The sequence below is a fragment of the Ascidia mentula genome, chromosome 4, assembly GCF_947561715.1.
Source record: "Ascidia mentula chromosome 4, kaAscMent1.1, whole genome shotgun sequence".
Classification (NCBI taxonomy): domain Eukaryota; kingdom Metazoa; phylum Chordata; class Ascidiacea; order Phlebobranchia; family Ascidiidae; genus Ascidia; species Ascidia mentula.
This window is the reverse complement of record NC_138569.1, coordinates 815,157-833,723: the sequence shown is the minus strand read 5'-3', so window position 1 is coordinate 833,723 and position 18,567 is coordinate 815,157. Positions and strand designations below refer to the sequence as shown.

Sequence of the window (18,567 nt, the reverse complement as noted above, 5' to 3'; positions counted from 1 at the left end):
ACAAACACATGAAAGTGAACTTAAACTGAATCCTTTGTGAATGGGTCAAGTTGACTGGAAGTTGTAGAGGAAAAGTGCTTCACACCAACTGATGCTTGTAGCAACACGCATGTTTCCCTACTTAATTCTTTACACATTTGGAACACATACGGACCGAAGACTGCAGACGGTGTTAAGCTTTCCTGCCGGAGCTCCCACAGGCTTTCTGGCATCCTGCTGGACAACACATTTTTTCTGACACTTTGTTATAAAACGCCCATTTTCGTAATGCTTCAACAGCCCAGTCTAGGCTTGTCTTGCCTACTCTCATGTTCTTTATATAGTTAAATTCGCTGCAATTCAGTCACGTGTTAAACGCGCTTGAAACAAGTTAAACTTAAGCCACCTGGTAATTGCAATCGTGTGTTTCCATTAATAAAGAAGTCTGTTCACGGAGCTTTTAATTCAGTAGTCTATATCAGCAAGAACACGCAAACAGACTTTAGCTTCAGCAAAGCAGCGACTGGGAATCCTACTTGTACGCTGCACTGGTGACCTTGCCCGACGTGATCACAATTGCTCTTACCAGGTTGGTTTGTTCCGTTTAGTTTTGGTAATATTCTATTGCATTGTACTTTGTGATTCTCACGAAATTTTACTTGTTTAGGTGTGAATTTCGTGGCGAATGGTAGATGATGGTTCTCCATTACCATGACGGACGCGAGAAAAGATGTGGACGCAATAACTAGCATCAATTATAACCCGGTACTGTAATTTTAATATATAAGTTTTAACGCAATTTTAACAAGTCACTACGTTTAAAGCCAAACTGCTCTTAAAGCATGTTTTGTCTGTGAAACTATACTATGCTAAGTATACTATATGCAAGTAAAACGCCTATCCTATATGGTTATGTCAGTATGTATGTATGTGTGTGTTATATTCTTTTTGTTTCAAGAAAGGGGTTCTTTAGTTGAAGTAACTCATGTAACTAAAACGTTAGTTTTATTGGCATACGTGTTTGACGTTACTTAATGGTGAATTGTGGACCCTAGCCTAAACATTTTGTCTGCTTAGAAAGTCCTCTATATGCACAGCAGCAGAGGCGCGGCGCAGTTAAGGGACCTGACGTCTTTCGTGTAGCAAGGTCACAGATTTACAATTTACAGTCATTATGTCGGAATACCTTAGACCTTCCCTGGTCTTGACGACATGACTTCTATGCCAATGGCATTTAGTCAAGCACGACTGACGTTCAATTACGAGAAATCCTTGCACTATTTTAGCTAGGGTTGTTATGGCTGGTTGAAGCATGAAACTGCTGATTAACCTAACTCACGTATGATTTTAAGTTTTGGCCCATATTTTTGTGACATGAATTTATCCTAAACTAAACTACCACTTTTAACGTTTTATGGTCTTTGTTGCTGTCATATCCCAAAACATGTTTCTTTTTAACTATTAGTGCCACAAACTTAGTCCTCGTCTACTTTTGATATTTCTTGTAGCGTAAATTTGACGAGAGGACGCCTAACTCTTGTAAGTCCATTATCTTTAGGAAGATCACCTCCAGTTTGGAAGTATTAAGTGTGACGTGTCTTAAAACTTGGCATTATTCCAAAAAGTGGCTTTGAGGATAATTGGTTATTCCTAGTTTTTGTTGTTGCATATTGCTATCGCAAGGCCGGCTCTTTTTTCATACATGTACCTGAATGAGTACAGATGATTTCTTTACACGAGATGAGCCAATTTACTTTTTGACGGCCATCCAGCTGAGCCCTTTTATTTTTTTTGTACGCGCATATTAAGTCGCATGCGGGTCGTTGCCTATGCTTTTTGACGGCCCAAGAGAAAATGTAAGCATTGGTTGCGCACGCTCCAATGCGATGGAATTTGTGGTTCACTTTAGTTTTTAATAACCGTTTTATTTGTCATGCAGCACGCAATTTCCATAAACGCTTGATATTTTAAATTGTTTGAGCATTTTACTGCTGATTTTCTTTTGTACACAGAAAAAAAAAAAGAATCACCGTGACAGCAAAACCAAGACGATAATGCGGCCGATAACCACCACAAATCACCGAATTCAATGCAACCCACTTCGCAACAGCCAAAGGTCAAGACGATATTGGATATCGGATAGAAACTATCAATCTTCACAAGGAAGGGACATGTGTAGCAACACGCATGTTTCCCTACTTAATTCTTTACACATTTGGAACACATACGGACCGAAGACTGCAGACGGTGTTAAGCTTTCCTGCCGGAGCTCCCACAGGCTTTCTGGCATCCTGCTGGACAACACATTTTTTCTGACACTTTGTTATAAAACGCCCATTTTCGTAATGCTTCAACAGCCCAGTCTAGGCTTGTCTTGCCTACTCTCAGTCGCTCGTATTCTCTCGGCCCTGTCGTTATTCTTGCCATCGCGCTGTAAACGTTCGCATGTTCTTTATATAGTTAAATTCGCTGCAATTCAGTCACGTGTTAAACGCGCTTGAAACAAGTTAAACTTAAGCCACCTGGTAATTGCAATCGTGTGTTTCCATTAATAAAGAAGTCTGTTCACGGAGCTTTTAACTCAGTAGTCTATATCAGCAAGAACACGCAAACAGACTTTAGCTTCAGCAAAGCAGCGATTGAGGAATCCTATTTGTACGCTGCATGCTTGTATTTGTTGTATATTGTTGGAAACATACTATTAAACGCATTCAATACCCAGCCACGAATGAGATGCTTTATGCAATAAAAAAAACAATACCATTAACCAGTGATTCTTACTCAGCATATTGATATATGTTTCTACGGGCGTTTGCTAAATCATTTGGATGTGGTTTAAAAAACAATTTATTAAACCTGTGACAAAGTGGTTGGTGATTTTAAGAAGTGTTCATACTACGCAAAAGGTTAAGAATCACACAAAGGAAAAGCCACAGGCGCCCGCAACCAACATAAACGGATGTGGGCAGATATGGGAAGAAACCCACGCCATGGGAAGTCATTGCAGAAGGCGTAAAATGTGTTATTATTTCAGCAGTTCAACGTGTTGAAATCACTTATCAACTGTGAGTTTGAATTCATCAAACCTTGTGCATTTTTGCACAAAAAAAACAACAACTATGCAGTTGAACAATACACAAAAGAAATAAAATGGCATGGGCAGCGATAAAACCATAAAGGTTATCAATTCACCAGACTTACAATTGCCAATTGTGATGTCATAAACTCTCACTCCCCAAAAAACATAAATTCAAACATCTGTTTAAATTACAAGTTCAACAATACTTATGTTGTGTGTTTATATTTAAAGAAAAAATGATTTCCACATTCAGAATAAAGCATCCAACTAGACAGTAAAAAAGAAGAGGTCACTTAATAGATTGTCTCTTGAACTTTAAAACTGTTGGTATGATCGTAGCAGGCCTACATGCAGTAACAGTTTAAAATATTTTTGAAAATATGCAATAAGCATTGAGTTTTACTAAGTTTTACAAAAATTTAAGTGCATTGGAACTGGATAAAGAAAGCATTAAAATACTGGTTTACAATTTCACTGCAACAAATTTAAGTCACATTTTCATATTCTGACTTGATTGGTTGAGGTGTTGATGGAGGTATGTGACTTTTATTTCTATCCTGGTTTTCATCCTGGATATTTTCATACACTGGATTGTTTTCTGTTTCTTTCTTATCTACAGATAAAAGAAAGGCAGAAAAAATGCATATTAGTTGCTTGACAATAAAGAATACGTTGGCTATAAAAATAAAAAATTACACAGTGTAAACATTGAAACATGTTGTCAGTTATTTTCATTGAAACAATACAAACAAAAAATTACTAATGGCTGATGAAATTAAAAGGTATTTGTGTACATGTATTCCCAGATCTTAAAACCCAAAGTGCTTGTGATTTTACTGAACAGAAACAACTTACACATAAATATAACAAACCTAAATTGACAAGTCGACGTCTGAAGTATTGGACAAGCAACACAGTTAATACAATAAACAGAGCGGCTTCACCAACTGCGATCCCTATTATAAGTGATAGACTATCTGTTGTTGGTGTTGGTAAAATAGTTGCTGGTGATTTTGCATCTGTGGTAGCAATAGGTTGTGTAGTTTGCTCCACAACTATGAATGTGAAATTAGTTGCTCCAACAGAATTCACCACTTCAAGTGTGTAAACAGTGTTAAAAAGACTTTCCTGAAAACAAGATGTTTTGACTATATTTTGTAACATTAAACATCTCATTCATGTACGTTTAGGATGAAGCTGTATTGTCCAATTTTTGATTTTAAACTCTCTGTTACATTGAAGTCTTTGCCATCTGTGGATATAAAAAAAAAGAATAAGGGGAACTTTAAACAAAAATTAGAAGTGAAAGTACCGAATATACCTGGTGTGTAGAGCTTTGCAATATTTGGAGCAGGATTGGATTTGAATGTCAGTGAACATGGAAGATTACACTTAAAAGGAAATTGTTTCCAAAATGGTTTATCTTAATAAAAGGTTTATAAAAGGTGATTAAACGCAATTTATGATTTTTCTTAACACACCAAACAAAAATTAAACTTACATATAACATTAAGTGTTTTAAATGGAGACCATCCTTTGTTTGGTCGTAACTTAGTGTAATTTGTAGCTACTTGGCATCGAATTGTATTTTGGTTCATTTCATGATAAAGAGTAAGCTGGATAATTGATGTCTGCAACAACATTGGCAAATAAATTATTAATTGCAACAAAATCTAGGTTTCAAAATAATCATTTAAGCTGCAAAAGTTCATTAAAGTAATAAGACTATCGTATGACTTTTATTGTCTGCAACAAGTTTGATTAGGTTTTCACATATAAAAATAAAATTTTGTCCATATGAGGAGTTTTGAAAATGTTAAATATTCCATTTTGTAAATGACATGGTGTACCAAAATCAAAAGAGTATGTTAACTACACAATCAAGATGAATAAAACTAATAACAAACAAATATCCTAAATCACATACAGTTGCAATGTAAATCCTGGTTCCATTAATTTCAAAAAGAAAACTTTGCACTGTTGGATATATTGGTTGTTCATATGCACAGTTGAAAGTTGCAATACTTCCATCAGTTCCAGCAAAGTTTCCCATAAGCGTTGTGTTTGGAGCTGCATAAACATAAGCGCTGAATACAAACACAATAAACGCACATAATTTGTTTCTCACAATAAGTGGAAGAAGGTATCAAGAAATGTTTATGACTGCCACATAAAAATTCAAATATTATTTTAATTGAATAAATTGTTACTGAAGCTGGAAGGCATGTTTTTTTTGCTGAGTACTGCTCTTCTGGCAAACTTTATTTTATTGACGTTTCGGCTGTTATTCAGCAGCCTTCATCAGGAGGTATGGAATGTAAAACAAGCAATGTGGACAATGTTGTGGCACATTAACAAAGTTGTGAAAAGATGATAAGGAAATTGCTTGATTTACACTTCATACCTCCTGATGAAGGTCAATATAACAAAGTTTGCTAGAAGAGCAGTATTTTAGTTGGTTTATGAAATTGTTTATTATTAGATGCTATTACCTGCCCAACATTCCAACCCATCAGCTCCAAACCATGTTGCATCATTTTGACAAATTGTATCCTTGATACCAGGAGTTGAGTTGCTGTAAAACAACTCTTGTCCTGCTGGACATTGAAACTGACCTTGTGACTTGTATGTGTAATCAATCGCATTCACTACAGGTACAATCTTTGTTTTTGAGTCTGATGGGCAGTCTACCAAAATCATTAAACAAATAATGTCATTCAGTACCCCTTTAAATGGCACAGAATTAATTAGGTGCCCCTCTTGCATTAAAAATGTGGGTAGCATTTTAACAAAGCACACTTAAATTCGCTTTGAATATTCAGCTACCTTATACCTAGTTTCATGCATGTTTTCTGCACCCTTTTTAATATATGATCCTTAAAAAATTATTACCGACATACAACATACAAACAATGGTCCAGATAAGGAATATTGTCACAACCCTACGAAAGCTGCAAAAATACCAATATAACTAAGTAATTTACCTTTAATACTGAAGTTTGTTCGGATTAGCTCTCCATCAACATACCAAATAATCATTGAGTGGTCAAATGAAATATTGTAAAATTCCACAATAACAACATACTTCCCATCTTGGAGTAGAAGTAAATGGCAACTGAAAATACAGGAAAACGTTTTTTTAAGTCTGGTTTACATATTGTATCAAATAGTGAGAGTTAAAATATAAGTTTCAATAAAAAATTAATAACATTAAGCAAGTATTTATGTTTACCGATGGTGCTAATACAAAACAACTGTAAAATGTACTTGTTGGTACATACAAAACTTTTTGTTTTAGGTTTTGCATGGTGAAATTTTGTCTTATTGTGCTTTTCCTGTGGTATAAACTTCCAGGTTTTATTGCCTAAGTTATGTAAATATAGATTAAAAATGTGTACAGAATCTAGTTTAAAGGCTGCATCTCTGTAGTTCTATGGAAAAGAATTTCATTGTGTGTAACAATGGAATGGGTCATGTATGGATGCCAGTGTTTTAGATAAATGGAGGCAGATGAACAGGCTGTTGCCGGGGCGATTTTCAGCTTGTTTTGGGTAGTTTTACTATGGTTTTCAGGGTCATTAGTCAGGCAGTAAATTGGCAGAGGGTGCTGTTGAACATGTAACTGTAAAACTACCAACATATTGAGGTGGATTTTGTGGAAAGATGAATCACAGCATGGTCAATTTGTGATTTTCTGTTAGTCCCGACCCAAAAAATGTAGGTTTGTTTTGTGAAAAAAAAAATCACAGAAGGTATCCTCCATTTGCAACAAAGTAAAGTCACTAACCCTCCTCTACAAAATGCATTCAGAATTAGATGTCTCATGACTGTTTATTGAGGTCCCCCAGGGCTGTTTGTACCACCCCTAGGACTTGCAGTTTGGCGGCAAGCCTTTGTTTTTTACAGTTTAAGCACTTAAGAAGGTGAAAGTTTTATCACATATGTTGCACTCAAAAAGATACACACTACTGCAGATTCTAAAATGTCTTTTTGGCCAAAAGCTTTATCACATATATTACACTTGTATGGTTTTTCTACAGTATGAATTTGTTCGTGTCTCGCTATTTTTTAAGCAAAACAAAGCCCTTACCTCCATGAAATAGACATCAATGTGTTGTTCCGACATTGTAGTCTTAAATGTTCATAAGCCAATAACTACACAAAAAATTAAAACAAGTAAAGAAAGACCTGTCTGAATATTTTAGTGTAAAAATCTGTTTGCAATGCAAAGTGACAACCACATTGTTATGTTGAACTCATTAGATTATTTTTGTTTCGCCATTAACTTACGTGAGTCTTACTAAATTCATTAAAAAACATGGCAGGTCCAGGCCTAGTCACATTCTTTAAAACAAGACTTGTAACAGTAGCATTTCCACCTCTTACTTGATTGGGTCGAGGAGTGATGGTAACATTTACAATCTGGCCTGCAAACATAAAGCTTTTAGGTATACAAGTATTTTAAAGTTATCACTAAACATTTAATCTGCAAAAAAGTGCATTAAGCAGCAACATATACAAAATATTTCTTTTAAAAAAGATTACCTGCACATGAACCTAAGAAGGAAATAATAATACAGTGCACAATTATTCCAAGCATAGTTTTGTTTAATACGTGTATTCATTCAATACAGTTACGAAACAGAAAGTTAATCCATCATAAAAGCTAGTAATAAATGTGATGATTTGGGTCCAGTGCACAATCGTAAGTACCTGCTTAAATATCAGGGAATCCCCAAATTACATAATCATATAGATGGCGATATGTGACATCACACACAACATTACATCATTTTGATGTAACAAAGTGAAGTTCCATGCACTGTCATATATGTCTGTGGAATGTGGATTATATTTAAATTACGAAACTTATTTCGGTGGTGACTTAAAGTGTTTTCAGAACATCAAGAACTTAGTCAGCCTATAAGATGGTCGAGTTATCTGCGTTCAAAGTTTTGTTAGCTGGCGATTTTAGTTAACTAGGATTCCCAAGTGACATAAGTTACTGTTTACAACAAAACCAAAACATTAAGACATACGATTCCGCACTATACGCTAGACATTTACGAATAAGTAACAAGAATTAAAAAAAAACATGCCGTTATAGTGTCGACGTCATGTTTGCAAATTATTAAGTTGTGTTTTTTAGTAAATACTGTAACAATACTAAAAAGACTAAAGACAGACTTTAGAGGGAGAGAAAAAGACTTTAAGAATTGAACCATTTGTACGCGTGGTTTGTAGCGTTTCATTATTAGTCCTCGTCGATAGTCAATTATGTATTTAACTGATCGATTGACTTTGGGTTCGATAGTAGTTTTTTGTGAAGAGTCAGGTATACGGCAGTGTTATATTTTCTGCAAACGTTGTGTATAACGCCCTACAGCGTTAAACTGTTCACAGCTTTGGCTCTGGCCCACTTGAGATACGTGGGCCTTGGGACCAAAGAGACGCTAGTCGATAAAATTTTTTTTTCAGTCTAGAAAACTTCAGACGTCCATAACTTTGCCGTTTCTCAATGGATTTCTGCGATTTGCACAAGTTGTATAGAATGGCATGTAGTTTCAGAAATTATGTTTCAACTTTATAAACCTTAAGCTTGGTGTCGTTAGAAAGGTTTTTTCCCGAAGTTTGGGAAAATGTTATGAGCGAAAAAGGTATTTTTTATTACGGTTATGATTATTACTCGGTTAGCAGGCATACAGTCCGCTGAGAAAATTACGCAAGTTTGGTATGGTTGGAAAGTTTTTTTTTATGAAATTTTATGAAAGTTTTTTTTATCAACGACATAAAAATGACTAAAAATAGTTATGGCCGATTTATGACAAATATTGATATATTTGTCCTAACATCGTTGGTATTTTTAATTTTTTGAATCAATGCATTAAATAGTACCTTGTCGATTATGTCTTGTCCAGCATACTTTTGACCACATCGGTTTTCAAACACAGAATATCCCTGTCACGAATCCCGATCAAGATTTCTTTTTGGTATGAGGGCGCCATGACTGACAATGACTATTTCGAATGCTCTGTAAAAGACCCAAAAATACTATGGAGGCGTCTAAAGGAAACTAAACTAAGATGTCCGTTTCTTCGTTTGTTTTGGAGAAATAAAAAATTAAAAATTTTTAGGCTTGTTTATTGACGAAAATGAAATTTGAAAATAAGTGTCTGCCTACTTTCTTCTTTTCAAAATTAATATTACAAGAAAAATGTTTGGATGTATGCTTTGGTGCACCAATTGTTATTGTTTATTTTTTTCTATTTAGAATAAGCTTTAAATGCAAAATCTGTTGATGATAGGTCAAAGTAATTAGGTAAAACAGTAAACACATAATCTACGAGCGTAACTATTCTAAAATGTGACGCGGACACCACACCCTTATCAACCACAATTTTATAAACATTAGTACCTTTTTTATTAAATTTGTCCCATATGTATTTAAAGCATCTAAATTAGTTGCATTACACTTTCTTCTATATTGGAAATGCAACGCTATATTTTTTAACATATGGTCAAGGCGCCCTTTGTCGCCATGAGCTAAATAGCTATAAGTTTAAAATGCTATGAACAACTCGCTTTTGTAAATAACTACAAGGGTCTCAGAGATATTTAACAGTTTCTCGATGGCCTGAGCGCGAATTGAGCCTCTTCGATTAATTCTGCCCCGTTCTCACCAGCAAATCGTTGAATTTGAGTTGAAGCTTGCGAAATATTTGATACGTTTGGTTACGGGCTTGCAAATGCTTGTGCAATGCTGCCAACGAAATGAATTATGAAATACCTGTGCAATGCTGCACACAAACATTACAAAAAACAAGCACTGATTTCTGTGACGTATGTTACACTTTCAACTAAACATCACGGTACGTGTTTTTGGAAATTGTTAACCATACCTTTATCAATAACATTTTGATTTTTTAAGCATCTTTAATGCAAAGCGCTGTAGGCCTACAAACTTACGTAAAATCTCGACTAAACTTCGAATGTCAGTTTTTCAATATTGTTCAAAAGTTTGATACAAATAAAGAACTAGTTCAACATTCCTTCCATTTTAACATTTGACCTTAAATTTTACTTCAAACTTATTAAACACAGTGTCGAATTTAAACAAGCGAAAACGTCAAAGATGGAAGGCAACATAATAACACATTTCCTAAATCTGTGCTAATTAATTTATAATAATGAACATTGCAACTTCTTTAAACTTCTACCGGATTACAAATATACTGATCCCAATGTTTTTTAATTACTTTGTAAAAATATTTTTCGTGTGACTTCTTATTATAGATTTCCTGTTATAGATTGGTAATAAGAACAATAATAAGTCACACAAAACAGCGCTGACACCTGCAACAATATAGATAATCCACACCTTGGGAAGCGGTGGCCAGTAGATGACTTTAAATATTTTAATTTAATAATCTGTCCTTCTGTCACAATAAAACATAACTTGTTTCTACCGACGTTTCGCCTGCTATCAAACAAGACTTCCTCAGGGCAATGGTATAGCACACAACCAACACCAAGAAACGACGTTAAATATGATATTATTTTAGAAGTTCAACGTATAAAAACTACTCAAACTATGTGATGTGATTAAATTCACAAACAATTAACTTTTAAATATGCATAAGACCATTCGACTGTAACATACGTCACAGAAACCAGTGCTTGTATTGCGTAATGTTTTGCGTGCAGCTTTGCACGTGCACTGCATAATCCCATAATGTGACCCAAATGATTTAGCCATCGAATATTCTCGAGTAAAGTGATTCATTCAACATCCTGTTTGCCACATAAAATGTTCTCCTATGCTTAGGTCACATCACAACTATGTTCTTGTATTATATTACTTCGAGCGGTTCGTGATATCACGTGACATTATTGACCAATCAGCTCTCAGTATAGAGATAAAGTATCACAGTATTAAAAAGCCCAGTTTAGACCGGTAAATTCATTCTATTTGATTCCATTCGATTCTACTTGTTCTTTCGTATTACTGTTACACTGCTATTATTACTGAGACTCTACAAGCTATTCGCCGGCTTGGGATTTATTCCCATAGCCCAGTGGTTCTCAAACTGTGGTACGCGAGAGCTTTTCAAGTGGTACGCGATTTAGTCTACTCTATACAATTTGCCGGACTTTGCAGAAGCCAAAACCGCTGCAAATACATGATGTCGATTTTCTTTATTGTGCATTTGTAGTATCAACGTGAAATTGTTGCACTGTTGAAGTAATTCTGACATCGTGTATTCAACTGTGCAACAATTCACGTTGATACTATTGCGTCACAAATGCACAATAAAGAAAACCAAGCAACTGGTGATATTGGCTAAATTGTTATTCATTGGTGTTATGTCATAACAGATATGGTATAGTAATACGGTGGTACCCAGTGTATTAAAAAACAAATGAGCGGTACGTGATCGGAAAAAGTTTGAGAAACACTGCCATAGCCTGATAATAAACTGTTTATTCGGATAAAACGGTTTGCTGGGGAGGTCCAAACCTTACACGACAATGCTTTCAAGCCACTCTCAAAACAATACCAATATGCATAGTTTTCTTTGAAAATTGTTAAAAAATCAAAGTAGCAGTAATAATATTGCAAGAGCAATAGGTCGGTTGTTAGTCTGAAAGAACGGTATTTCCTCTTAAATTTAAACGTTAACTGAAAGAAAAAATACGAAACACAAACAAAGGAAGGCAATGTTATAACTGAACCACAGACTCAGTCTCATAGAAAGCACAGCAAGGATTAAATAAGATCTAACATTCAGCACAAGTATAAATGAAAAACAATGAGTTCCACTAAATTCAATACAAAGTGCATTTCGGCCAAATAAGGTGGCAGTGCGCAAGTTTGAGGAATTTATTCAATATTTTCTAGTGTCGAAATTTAAAACTTTTACAAATTCGAAAAACGTGTAGTTCAACTATATTTTAGTGGTAAAGTCATGCAAAAGGAACAAACAATAAAATAAAGAATTGTTGCCAAAATACAGTCTGTTACTTAATCTCTTTCACCAACACACATTTTCATATTCCGACTTTATGGCTTCAGGTGATGATGAAGATATTTGAGCATTTACTTGAAAATCATCCTTTTTTTCAACATGGACATTAACATACACTGGATTGTCTTCTGTTGTTTTTATATCTGCATATAAACAAAAACTTGATGCTCTCTTGTATTTGAGTTTTCCATAAAAAAAATTAGGCCTAAGACCAAAATAAGTACCAAGAAAAAATATTCGTACAAACATATTCCCAAAATATGAACAAACAACACAACCTGAATTGCCAAGACGACGTTTGAAATAGATCACAAGCAACACATTTAATACAATGAGTAGAGTGGCTTCACCAAGTGCGATCCCTATTACGAGTGATAGACATTTTGTTGTTGATGCTTGTGTAGTTGCTGGTGGTGGTAGTGGACTGGTAATTGTTTCCTCTTTGGCAATTTTAAATGTAAAATTGGTTGTTCCAACAGAATTCTTCACTTCAAGTGTGTACACGCCATTAAGAAGGGCATCCTGAAAACTATATTGTTACTAAAGTCCACAACAAAACATTACATCTACTAACCTTTGGGATAAAATTAAATTGTCCATTGTTGAGGTTCAAATAATTTATTACATTTAAGTGTTTTTTTCCTGTGGATGTACAAATGCATTAAAGCCTACTTTTATAAGAGGTGTAGTTGTAGTAAACACACCTGGTGTATAGAGCTTTGCACCATAAGGAGAAGGATTGGATTGGAATTCCAATAAACAGGGATGGTTACACATGAATGGATTTTGGTGGTTCCAAAATGGTTTAACTTTTAGAGGATTTATAACAAGAAGTATTTTTAACTTTTGCCACGCTTCAAAAAATAAATAAAAATACTTACACATTACATTAAGTATTTTGATTGGAGACCATCCTTTGTTTGTTCGTAACTTTGTGTACTTTGTAACCACTTGACATCGAATTGTATTAAAGTTCCTTTCATAAGTTAGGTTGAGCACAAGCATTTTCCTCTGCAAAACATTGATAACAAAATTGGAAAAAAAGGCTATTTTGGTTGCAAAGGTATTGGAATAGAGATCATTTTACAGTGAAACGTGTATGAGCAAAATAAAGAAATATGCAAACTAGAATTATGGATCACAAATAATACAATACACGTATTTATATTTGCAAAGGTATTAAAAAGATTTTGGGTTGGCACCAAAGTTATAAAGCAGTAATGATGCGATGTAAACGGATGTACATTGCACATAAAAAATATTATAACACACAACCTAATGTTACATTTCCGTAAAATGTTTAAGTAACATGGACATTGATACAAAGTAACTTTATATCAGGTTTGCAATTGAAGTCAGGTCAGGAACAGTTAGAACTCATGTGTGGCCTATGTCAAACGAGCCAGTCAAATAGGATTTCCTTATCAATGGTTAATTACTATTGTTAATACCCAGTGTTAGGTTATTATTTGGCACATAGGTGCAACATCCAAACCAATAGTTACATGGAGAATCGCAGTTCCATTAATTTCAAAAACAAAACTTTGCACAATTGGATATAATGGATGTTCATAACCACAGGTAACAGTGATATGGTTTCCAACTACTCCCAAAAGGTTTCCAGTAAGTGTTGTATTTGGAGCTGCACAAACATTATTGCTGGTCACTGACACATAGAAACATTCAGAATTTGCTACACATGATACTTCCGTAATAAAACCGATCAAAAATTGTTTAAAGAAGTTTTACAATGGCTGCAAAACTAATATAATGTAGAAGATTAAAGTAGAGGTTAATATCTGTATGGAATATTTTATTAGTTACCTCCCCAGCATTCAAGTCCTTCTGCTCCAAACCATTTTGCATCATTTTGACAAGTAGTATCCCTGATACCAGGGGTTGAGTTGCTGTAAAACAACTCTTGGCCTGCTGGACATGTAAATTTACCTGGTGACTTGTATGTATAATCAGTAGCAACTACTATAGGTGAATGATTTGTGTAGGAGTCAAACGGACAATCTGGAAAGCAACAAACAGGAAATGATGACATTTTAGTAGTTTTTTCTGTTGGTATGAAGCAACAACCTAATTTTCCCAACTCAATAATGAAATGCTTGTTAGTTAGTTTGGATAAATGCTGTATGTTAATATTCACACAAATAGACATGTTATGTATCCCAAAAAATTATAATGTGCAAAAACTTGCTAACCAGCCAATGGTCACAGGCCTGCTGCATTTAATTTAAAGCTATGTGAATCCACCACAGACTTAACATCAGTACAAACAACAAATTTCACCACCTACCAAAGCTCCATTGTATTTACCTTTGACACTAAAGACTGTTGTTATTGGTTTGCCAATAACATTCCAAATAACCATTGAGTGGTTTAATGAAATATTGTAAAACTCCACAACAACAACGTACTTGCCATCTTGTAGTACTGGTGAATGACACCTGGAGAAAAGAATAGTAATAAGGACATTCATCTCACCTTAAATGGAGATATATGACTTAAAGGTCCATCAGTAATGTAATTGTATAGATGAATAGATAATAAAATTTTTAGGAAAAATAGATGCAAAGTCCACCTGTACAACTTTTGTAACAAAGATTTTTAACTTTTTATCACTCAATACATGGATAATGAAGTAAACTTGTGAAGATAATCACATTAACAATTCCTACCTTCTCAAAACAGATGTCAATCTGCTGTTCATACATCCTATTTTTGATCCTACATAGGCCAATAACTAAACAAACAAAACCACAAAGATTTGCCTAAAGTCAGTAGTGATACAACTGTTTTTTTAATTTTATTTTCAACAAATACAAACACACATTTATCTCAAAACGTTTTGTCCTAAGTTGGTAAACATATTGTTTATGTGCATAGTAGTTAAGTGTACAAAAAAGACACCTAACATTTAGCTTTAAAAGGTGAAACTATTGTCAAATGCGTGTAATATTACGGTATCTCTATATATTTAAATAGCTTAAAAATAAAAGAGAATTTATCAATTGATTATGTGTACCTAGATTACTTCTGTTGATAGTGTACAAAAAATGTAATGAGAATAATAAAATATCTGTCTGTTTTTACAGCATTTAAACTTACATTATTTCTATTTTGTTGGTTGAAATACATTAAAGCTCCATTTCCATCTACCAGTGCTTTAGAAACAAGACTTGTAACAGTAGCATTTCCACCTCTCACTTGATTAGGTTGTGGAGTGATGGTAACATTTAATAGTTTGTCTGTAAACATATTTAATGTGAAACAAATAGGATTTATCATCACCATCATACAAATGGGATTTATTAGTTTGGAGAAGGTGCATTTTTTTGCAAGAAAAACTTCATCGAGATTTACTTCTATGGTCTGTTTTATGTTATCTGAAGTTTTAAGAAACAACGTTTTTTATGACAAATAAAGTTATAAAATTACTGGAAACATAGAAGTTTAAAAGACATTTAAGGCTGTTTTTTTTACAGACAGATGATACAATGTTTTTATTTAGTACATACCTGCACATACACCAAAAAAGGAAACAACCACACTTAAAATTATTTGTAAAATCAAGGTTTTGTGATTGTTTAGCATCTACAATTGAGTGACATTTTTGAAAATGCATGGATAGCATTTTCGACAAAGGATATGTCACAAAATTACTTGCACACAAAATTTATATTTTAAGTTACGAATGTATATACCAGGATAGAAATATTTCTTCCAGAGAGCTTAACCTCAGGTTGAGTGTAATAAAAATATGTGGTTACAGCATAATGTTGACTTTTGTGAAATCAAAGTTTAGTGTTTAAATTTCACGAAAGTCACCATAGTGATAGCTGATCTAACTATCATAATCCTTTCATGTTTATGCAAAGACACATAAAACTACATCCTGATAATAAGTTAAAAGCAATAATCTTTTCACAAAACCATCTATAACAACAGCTACTACCTGTACTCTAAACTGCAATACGTAGGTGTAAGGTACAACAGCACCAGGAAATACAATCCATAGATAAGAACTGAGAAACAAATGTGTTTCATGAAGATAACTGGTTTGATTTCTTGTAGCTGTTCCTGTGACATGTTTTCTTTTATGGCATAATATTTCTATTAAAATTTACAATGTTCAGTTGTATTGCTTGTTATAAGTAAACAAATATGGTGTGTTATATATTTGGCCATTAATGTTTATTTTTTCCACATTATGAGAGACATAGCAAAGCTGTTATTGTCAGTCAGGTTGTCAAATAAAATATACACATATACAATAAAAAAAATTTCTGTCATTTCCATCCTTTTTTACATTTTAAATTTGACAAATGGCATGTGCAATATAAAAAATACAGAAAGCTATTTTACATTGAAATTTTCATACACAGACATATTTTCATACACTGGTGTATGTTCATGCACTGTTGTATTCACATAAACAACTGCATCATCATGCACAGTTCTTTCAGCATTCATTCTTTCTAAACAGAATAGTTTTGCATTACAAAAACTTTTTTCGAAAGAATTAATGTGCTGTGAAAAAAGAAAGTTTCTCATGAAACCTTTATGATTTGATATATTGTGCAATTAAAAAATAAGTTCTGCTACATTGCAACTTATGCAATGTAGCACTACGAGGTTGTATTTTATTGACAATGTTTTGTTATACAAACGTTTTGAAAAAAAATATATTTATACTGACCCTTTTTGTTATGGCTGCATTTCAAATGATATCCAACCACTGATGCCACAAGGAATATGGCAATTCCCAAGATGACAGTTATTATTATTACATAGGGTTTTTCGTGAACATCGTTTTGCATATTAGAGTCACTAGCAGATTTATTTTGAGTTCCATAGACAAAAAAGGTGAAATTGGTTGCTTTTACTGAATTTGTTACTTCCAAAGTGTATGTAACATTGCAACTCAGGTTCTTGATATAAATTTAAAACAAAATTTTAGTAATGTATAAAAATTGTGCTTTTGTAAAAAGACTAAGACTAATTGTTATGGAAAAAAACAGAGAGGGCAAATACCTGTAACTTAATACTGGATCTTGTTATGTTGTTGGTTACATCTACTGGTTCACTTTCTGAAATATGATAATAAAAGCTTTAAAAAAGATAAGAAATATTAAATGCAGTAATTAACCTTGTTTAAAAAGGTGAACTTGAAATGGTTTAGGGTTTGATTGAAAGTAAATTGAACAAACCATTTTGCAAAAGCACTTTAGTCTTGCATTTAAAATTGGTTGATCTGAAGACATATAAATAAATACAGACAATAATGATACAGATATCAGCTGTTGGAAAGTGTAAGTTATTGTCTAGAAAATAAACAACATTAATCTTTACTACAGATCCCCACAGCTGTTTTTCCAAGTACTTGTAGCTGCTGCAATTTGTTAACTTACATAGAATGTTGAGAGTTTTCATTGCAGAGCGAATTTTTGATCCAGTGGACAAATTTATAATGCAGTAAACATTCAAATTGTGTTGATGGTGCTTGAATTTTACATAAGGACTTGGTAGCTTAACAAATTGTTGAAACATGTTAAATGTAAAATATTGTTTCATCAATAATTGATAACACCATGCTTACAAGTTTATCACCTATGTAGTACAACTTTGAAACATTTGTTGTGGGTTTCATTAGTGATATAAGTGAGCAAATAAACATGGTTGAATTTCCTTCATAAATAGTTGCACTTATATTTAAAAGAAGTTGTACTGGAAAAAGAATTATAGGGGAATGACTTGAAATTGACGGTAAATAAAAATTTTGAAGCAACTTAAAATTACCTGACCAACAATATAGCCCAAATGCTCCTTGCCAAGTAGAATGTTTCATACATTTGGTGTTGTTATTTTTTAACTCAGTTCCATTAGAGTAAAACAACATTCCATGATTATTGCAGTAGAATTGGCCTTCCACATTATAAATAGGTTGACTCATGCTTTTCACTTGAACATTTGTATTCACTGTTAAATTACAACCTGTAAGCACAAAAAACAATGTTTATCAGCTGAAATTAGATTAACTTTTAATACTTTTTTAATGTGAAGGGCCTTGTTGAACATTCAGACTAAACTAAGGGGAAAGTAAATGATTGCGAAGACCTTGTCTTTTTCAGTAATTTATTTGACTTGAAATAACATAAATGTAAATGGTATACAAGATAACAACAATCTAATACACTACCTTGTATGTTGAGAATTTTGATAAAAATGTCGGGTCATCAGTCGTTAAGATATTTCCATAAATTAAAGAATAATTATTTGCCTTGTCAAGGTTTTTGGTAACATACAATGTTACAGCTAAACATTTCTCTGAGTTTTCTGACTGACATGTAAAATAAGCTTCAGAAGAGTTTCTTCCTGCTGATATAACGCACTGCCCATTTTTAAAATAGGTCACAAATTCAAGTAATCCAAGCTTCACATAGAAATCACTGCCACCACAATATATGATTGTGT

General features: G+C 33.6%; 3 protein-coding genes across 4 annotated transcripts; all 3 read right to left on the bottom strand.

Annotated features, from left to right (window-relative positions):
- Nucleotides 1–2,854: 2,854 nt before the first annotated feature.
- LOC145899089 (uncharacterized) lies at nt 2,855–7,717 on the bottom strand. The gene is made up of 11 exons (XM_082987803.1): nt 7,604–7,717; nt 7,349–7,485; nt 7,149–7,213; nt 6,043–6,173; nt 5,551–5,745; nt 4,986–5,128; nt 4,560–4,689; nt 4,380–4,481; nt 4,243–4,310; nt 3,931–4,186; nt 2,855–3,671 (listed from the first exon to the last, which is right to left on the bottom strand). The coding sequence occupies exons 1-11, from the start codon at nt 7,656–7,658 to the stop codon at nt 3,544–3,546; spliced, it is 1,410 nt and encodes a 469-aa protein (XP_082843929.1). The 5' UTR covers nt 7,659–7,717; the 3' UTR covers nt 2,855–3,543.
- Nucleotides 7,718–11,547: 3,830 nt separating this feature from the next.
- On the bottom strand, nt 11,548–16,566 carry LOC145899849 (uncharacterized). Its single transcript, XM_082988776.1, has 13 exons — nt 16,459–16,566; nt 16,093–16,206; nt 15,612–15,687; nt 15,202–15,341; nt 14,772–14,836; nt 14,410–14,540; nt 13,909–14,103; nt 13,590–13,726; nt 12,966–13,095; nt 12,789–12,893; nt 12,659–12,726; nt 12,363–12,606; nt 11,548–12,227 (listed from the first exon to the last, which is right to left on the bottom strand). Exons 1-13 carry the CDS (start codon nt 16,564–16,566, stop codon nt 12,091–12,093), a joined length of 1,650 nt encoding a protein of 549 aa, XP_082844902.1. The 3' UTR covers nt 11,548–12,090.
- LOC145898832 (uncharacterized) lies at nt 16,497–18,567 on the bottom strand. 2 transcript variants are annotated; one of them, XM_082987463.1, is made up of 8 exons: nt 18,293–18,567; nt 17,893–18,087; nt 17,693–17,820; nt 17,505–17,622; nt 17,243–17,347; nt 17,128–17,183; nt 16,793–17,024; nt 16,497–16,623 (listed from the first exon to the last, which is right to left on the bottom strand). In XM_082987463.1, the coding sequence occupies exons 2-8, from the start codon at nt 18,044–18,046 to the stop codon at nt 16,616–16,618; spliced, it is 801 nt and encodes a 266-aa protein (XP_082843589.1). In that variant the 5' UTR covers nt 18,047–18,087; nt 18,293–18,567; the 3' UTR covers nt 16,497–16,615. The 2 variants fall into 2 exon arrangements, with proteins under 2 accessions (XP_082843589.1, XP_082843588.1); XM_082987462.1 differs by lacking the exon at nt 16,497–16,623 and having other exon boundaries at nt 16,735–17,024.

What these genes read in the sequence shown, in the direction of transcription:
- LOC145899089 (XM_082987803.1), bottom strand. Translation starts at nt 7,658, where the DNA reads ATGCTTGGAATAATTGTGCACTGTATTATTATTTCCTTCTTAGGTTCA. An exon ending in AACAAACTTCAGTATTAAAG is followed by an intron (nt 5,746 to 6,042) that starts GTAAATTACTTA and finishes TGATTTTGGTAG; the next exon opens with ACTGCCCATCAGACTCAAAA. An exon ending in TGGGTTGGAATGTTGGGCAG is followed by an intron (nt 5,129 to 5,550) that starts GTAATAGCATCT and finishes ATGTTTATGCAG; the next exon opens with CTCCAAACACAACGCTTATG.
- LOC145899849 (XM_082988776.1), bottom strand. Translation starts at nt 16,566, where the DNA reads ATGAATGCTGAAAGAACTGTGCATGATGATGCAGTTGTTTATGTGAAT. An exon ending in CTTTTTTGGTGTATGTGCAG is followed by an intron (nt 15,342 to 15,611) that starts GTATGTACTAAA and finishes ATATGTTTACAG; the next exon opens with ACAAACTATTAAATGTTACC. An exon ending in AATTTAATTTTATCCCAAAG is followed by an intron (nt 12,607 to 12,658) that starts GTTAGTAGATGT and finishes TATAGTTTTCAG; the next exon opens with GATGCCCTTCTTAATGGCGT.
- LOC145898832 (XM_082987462.1), bottom strand. Translation starts at nt 18,046, where the DNA reads ATGAGTCAACCTATTTATAATGTGGAAGGCCAATTCTACTGCAATAAT. An exon ending in ACTACATAGGTGATAAACTT is followed by an intron (nt 17,623 to 17,692) that starts GTAAGCATGGTG and finishes CAATTTGTTAAG; the next exon opens with CTACCAAGTCCTTATGTAAA. An exon ending in AGTTCACCTTTTTAAACAAG is followed by an intron (nt 17,184 to 17,242) that starts GTTAATTACTGC and finishes ATCATATTTCAG; the next exon opens with AAAGTGAACCAGTAGATGTA.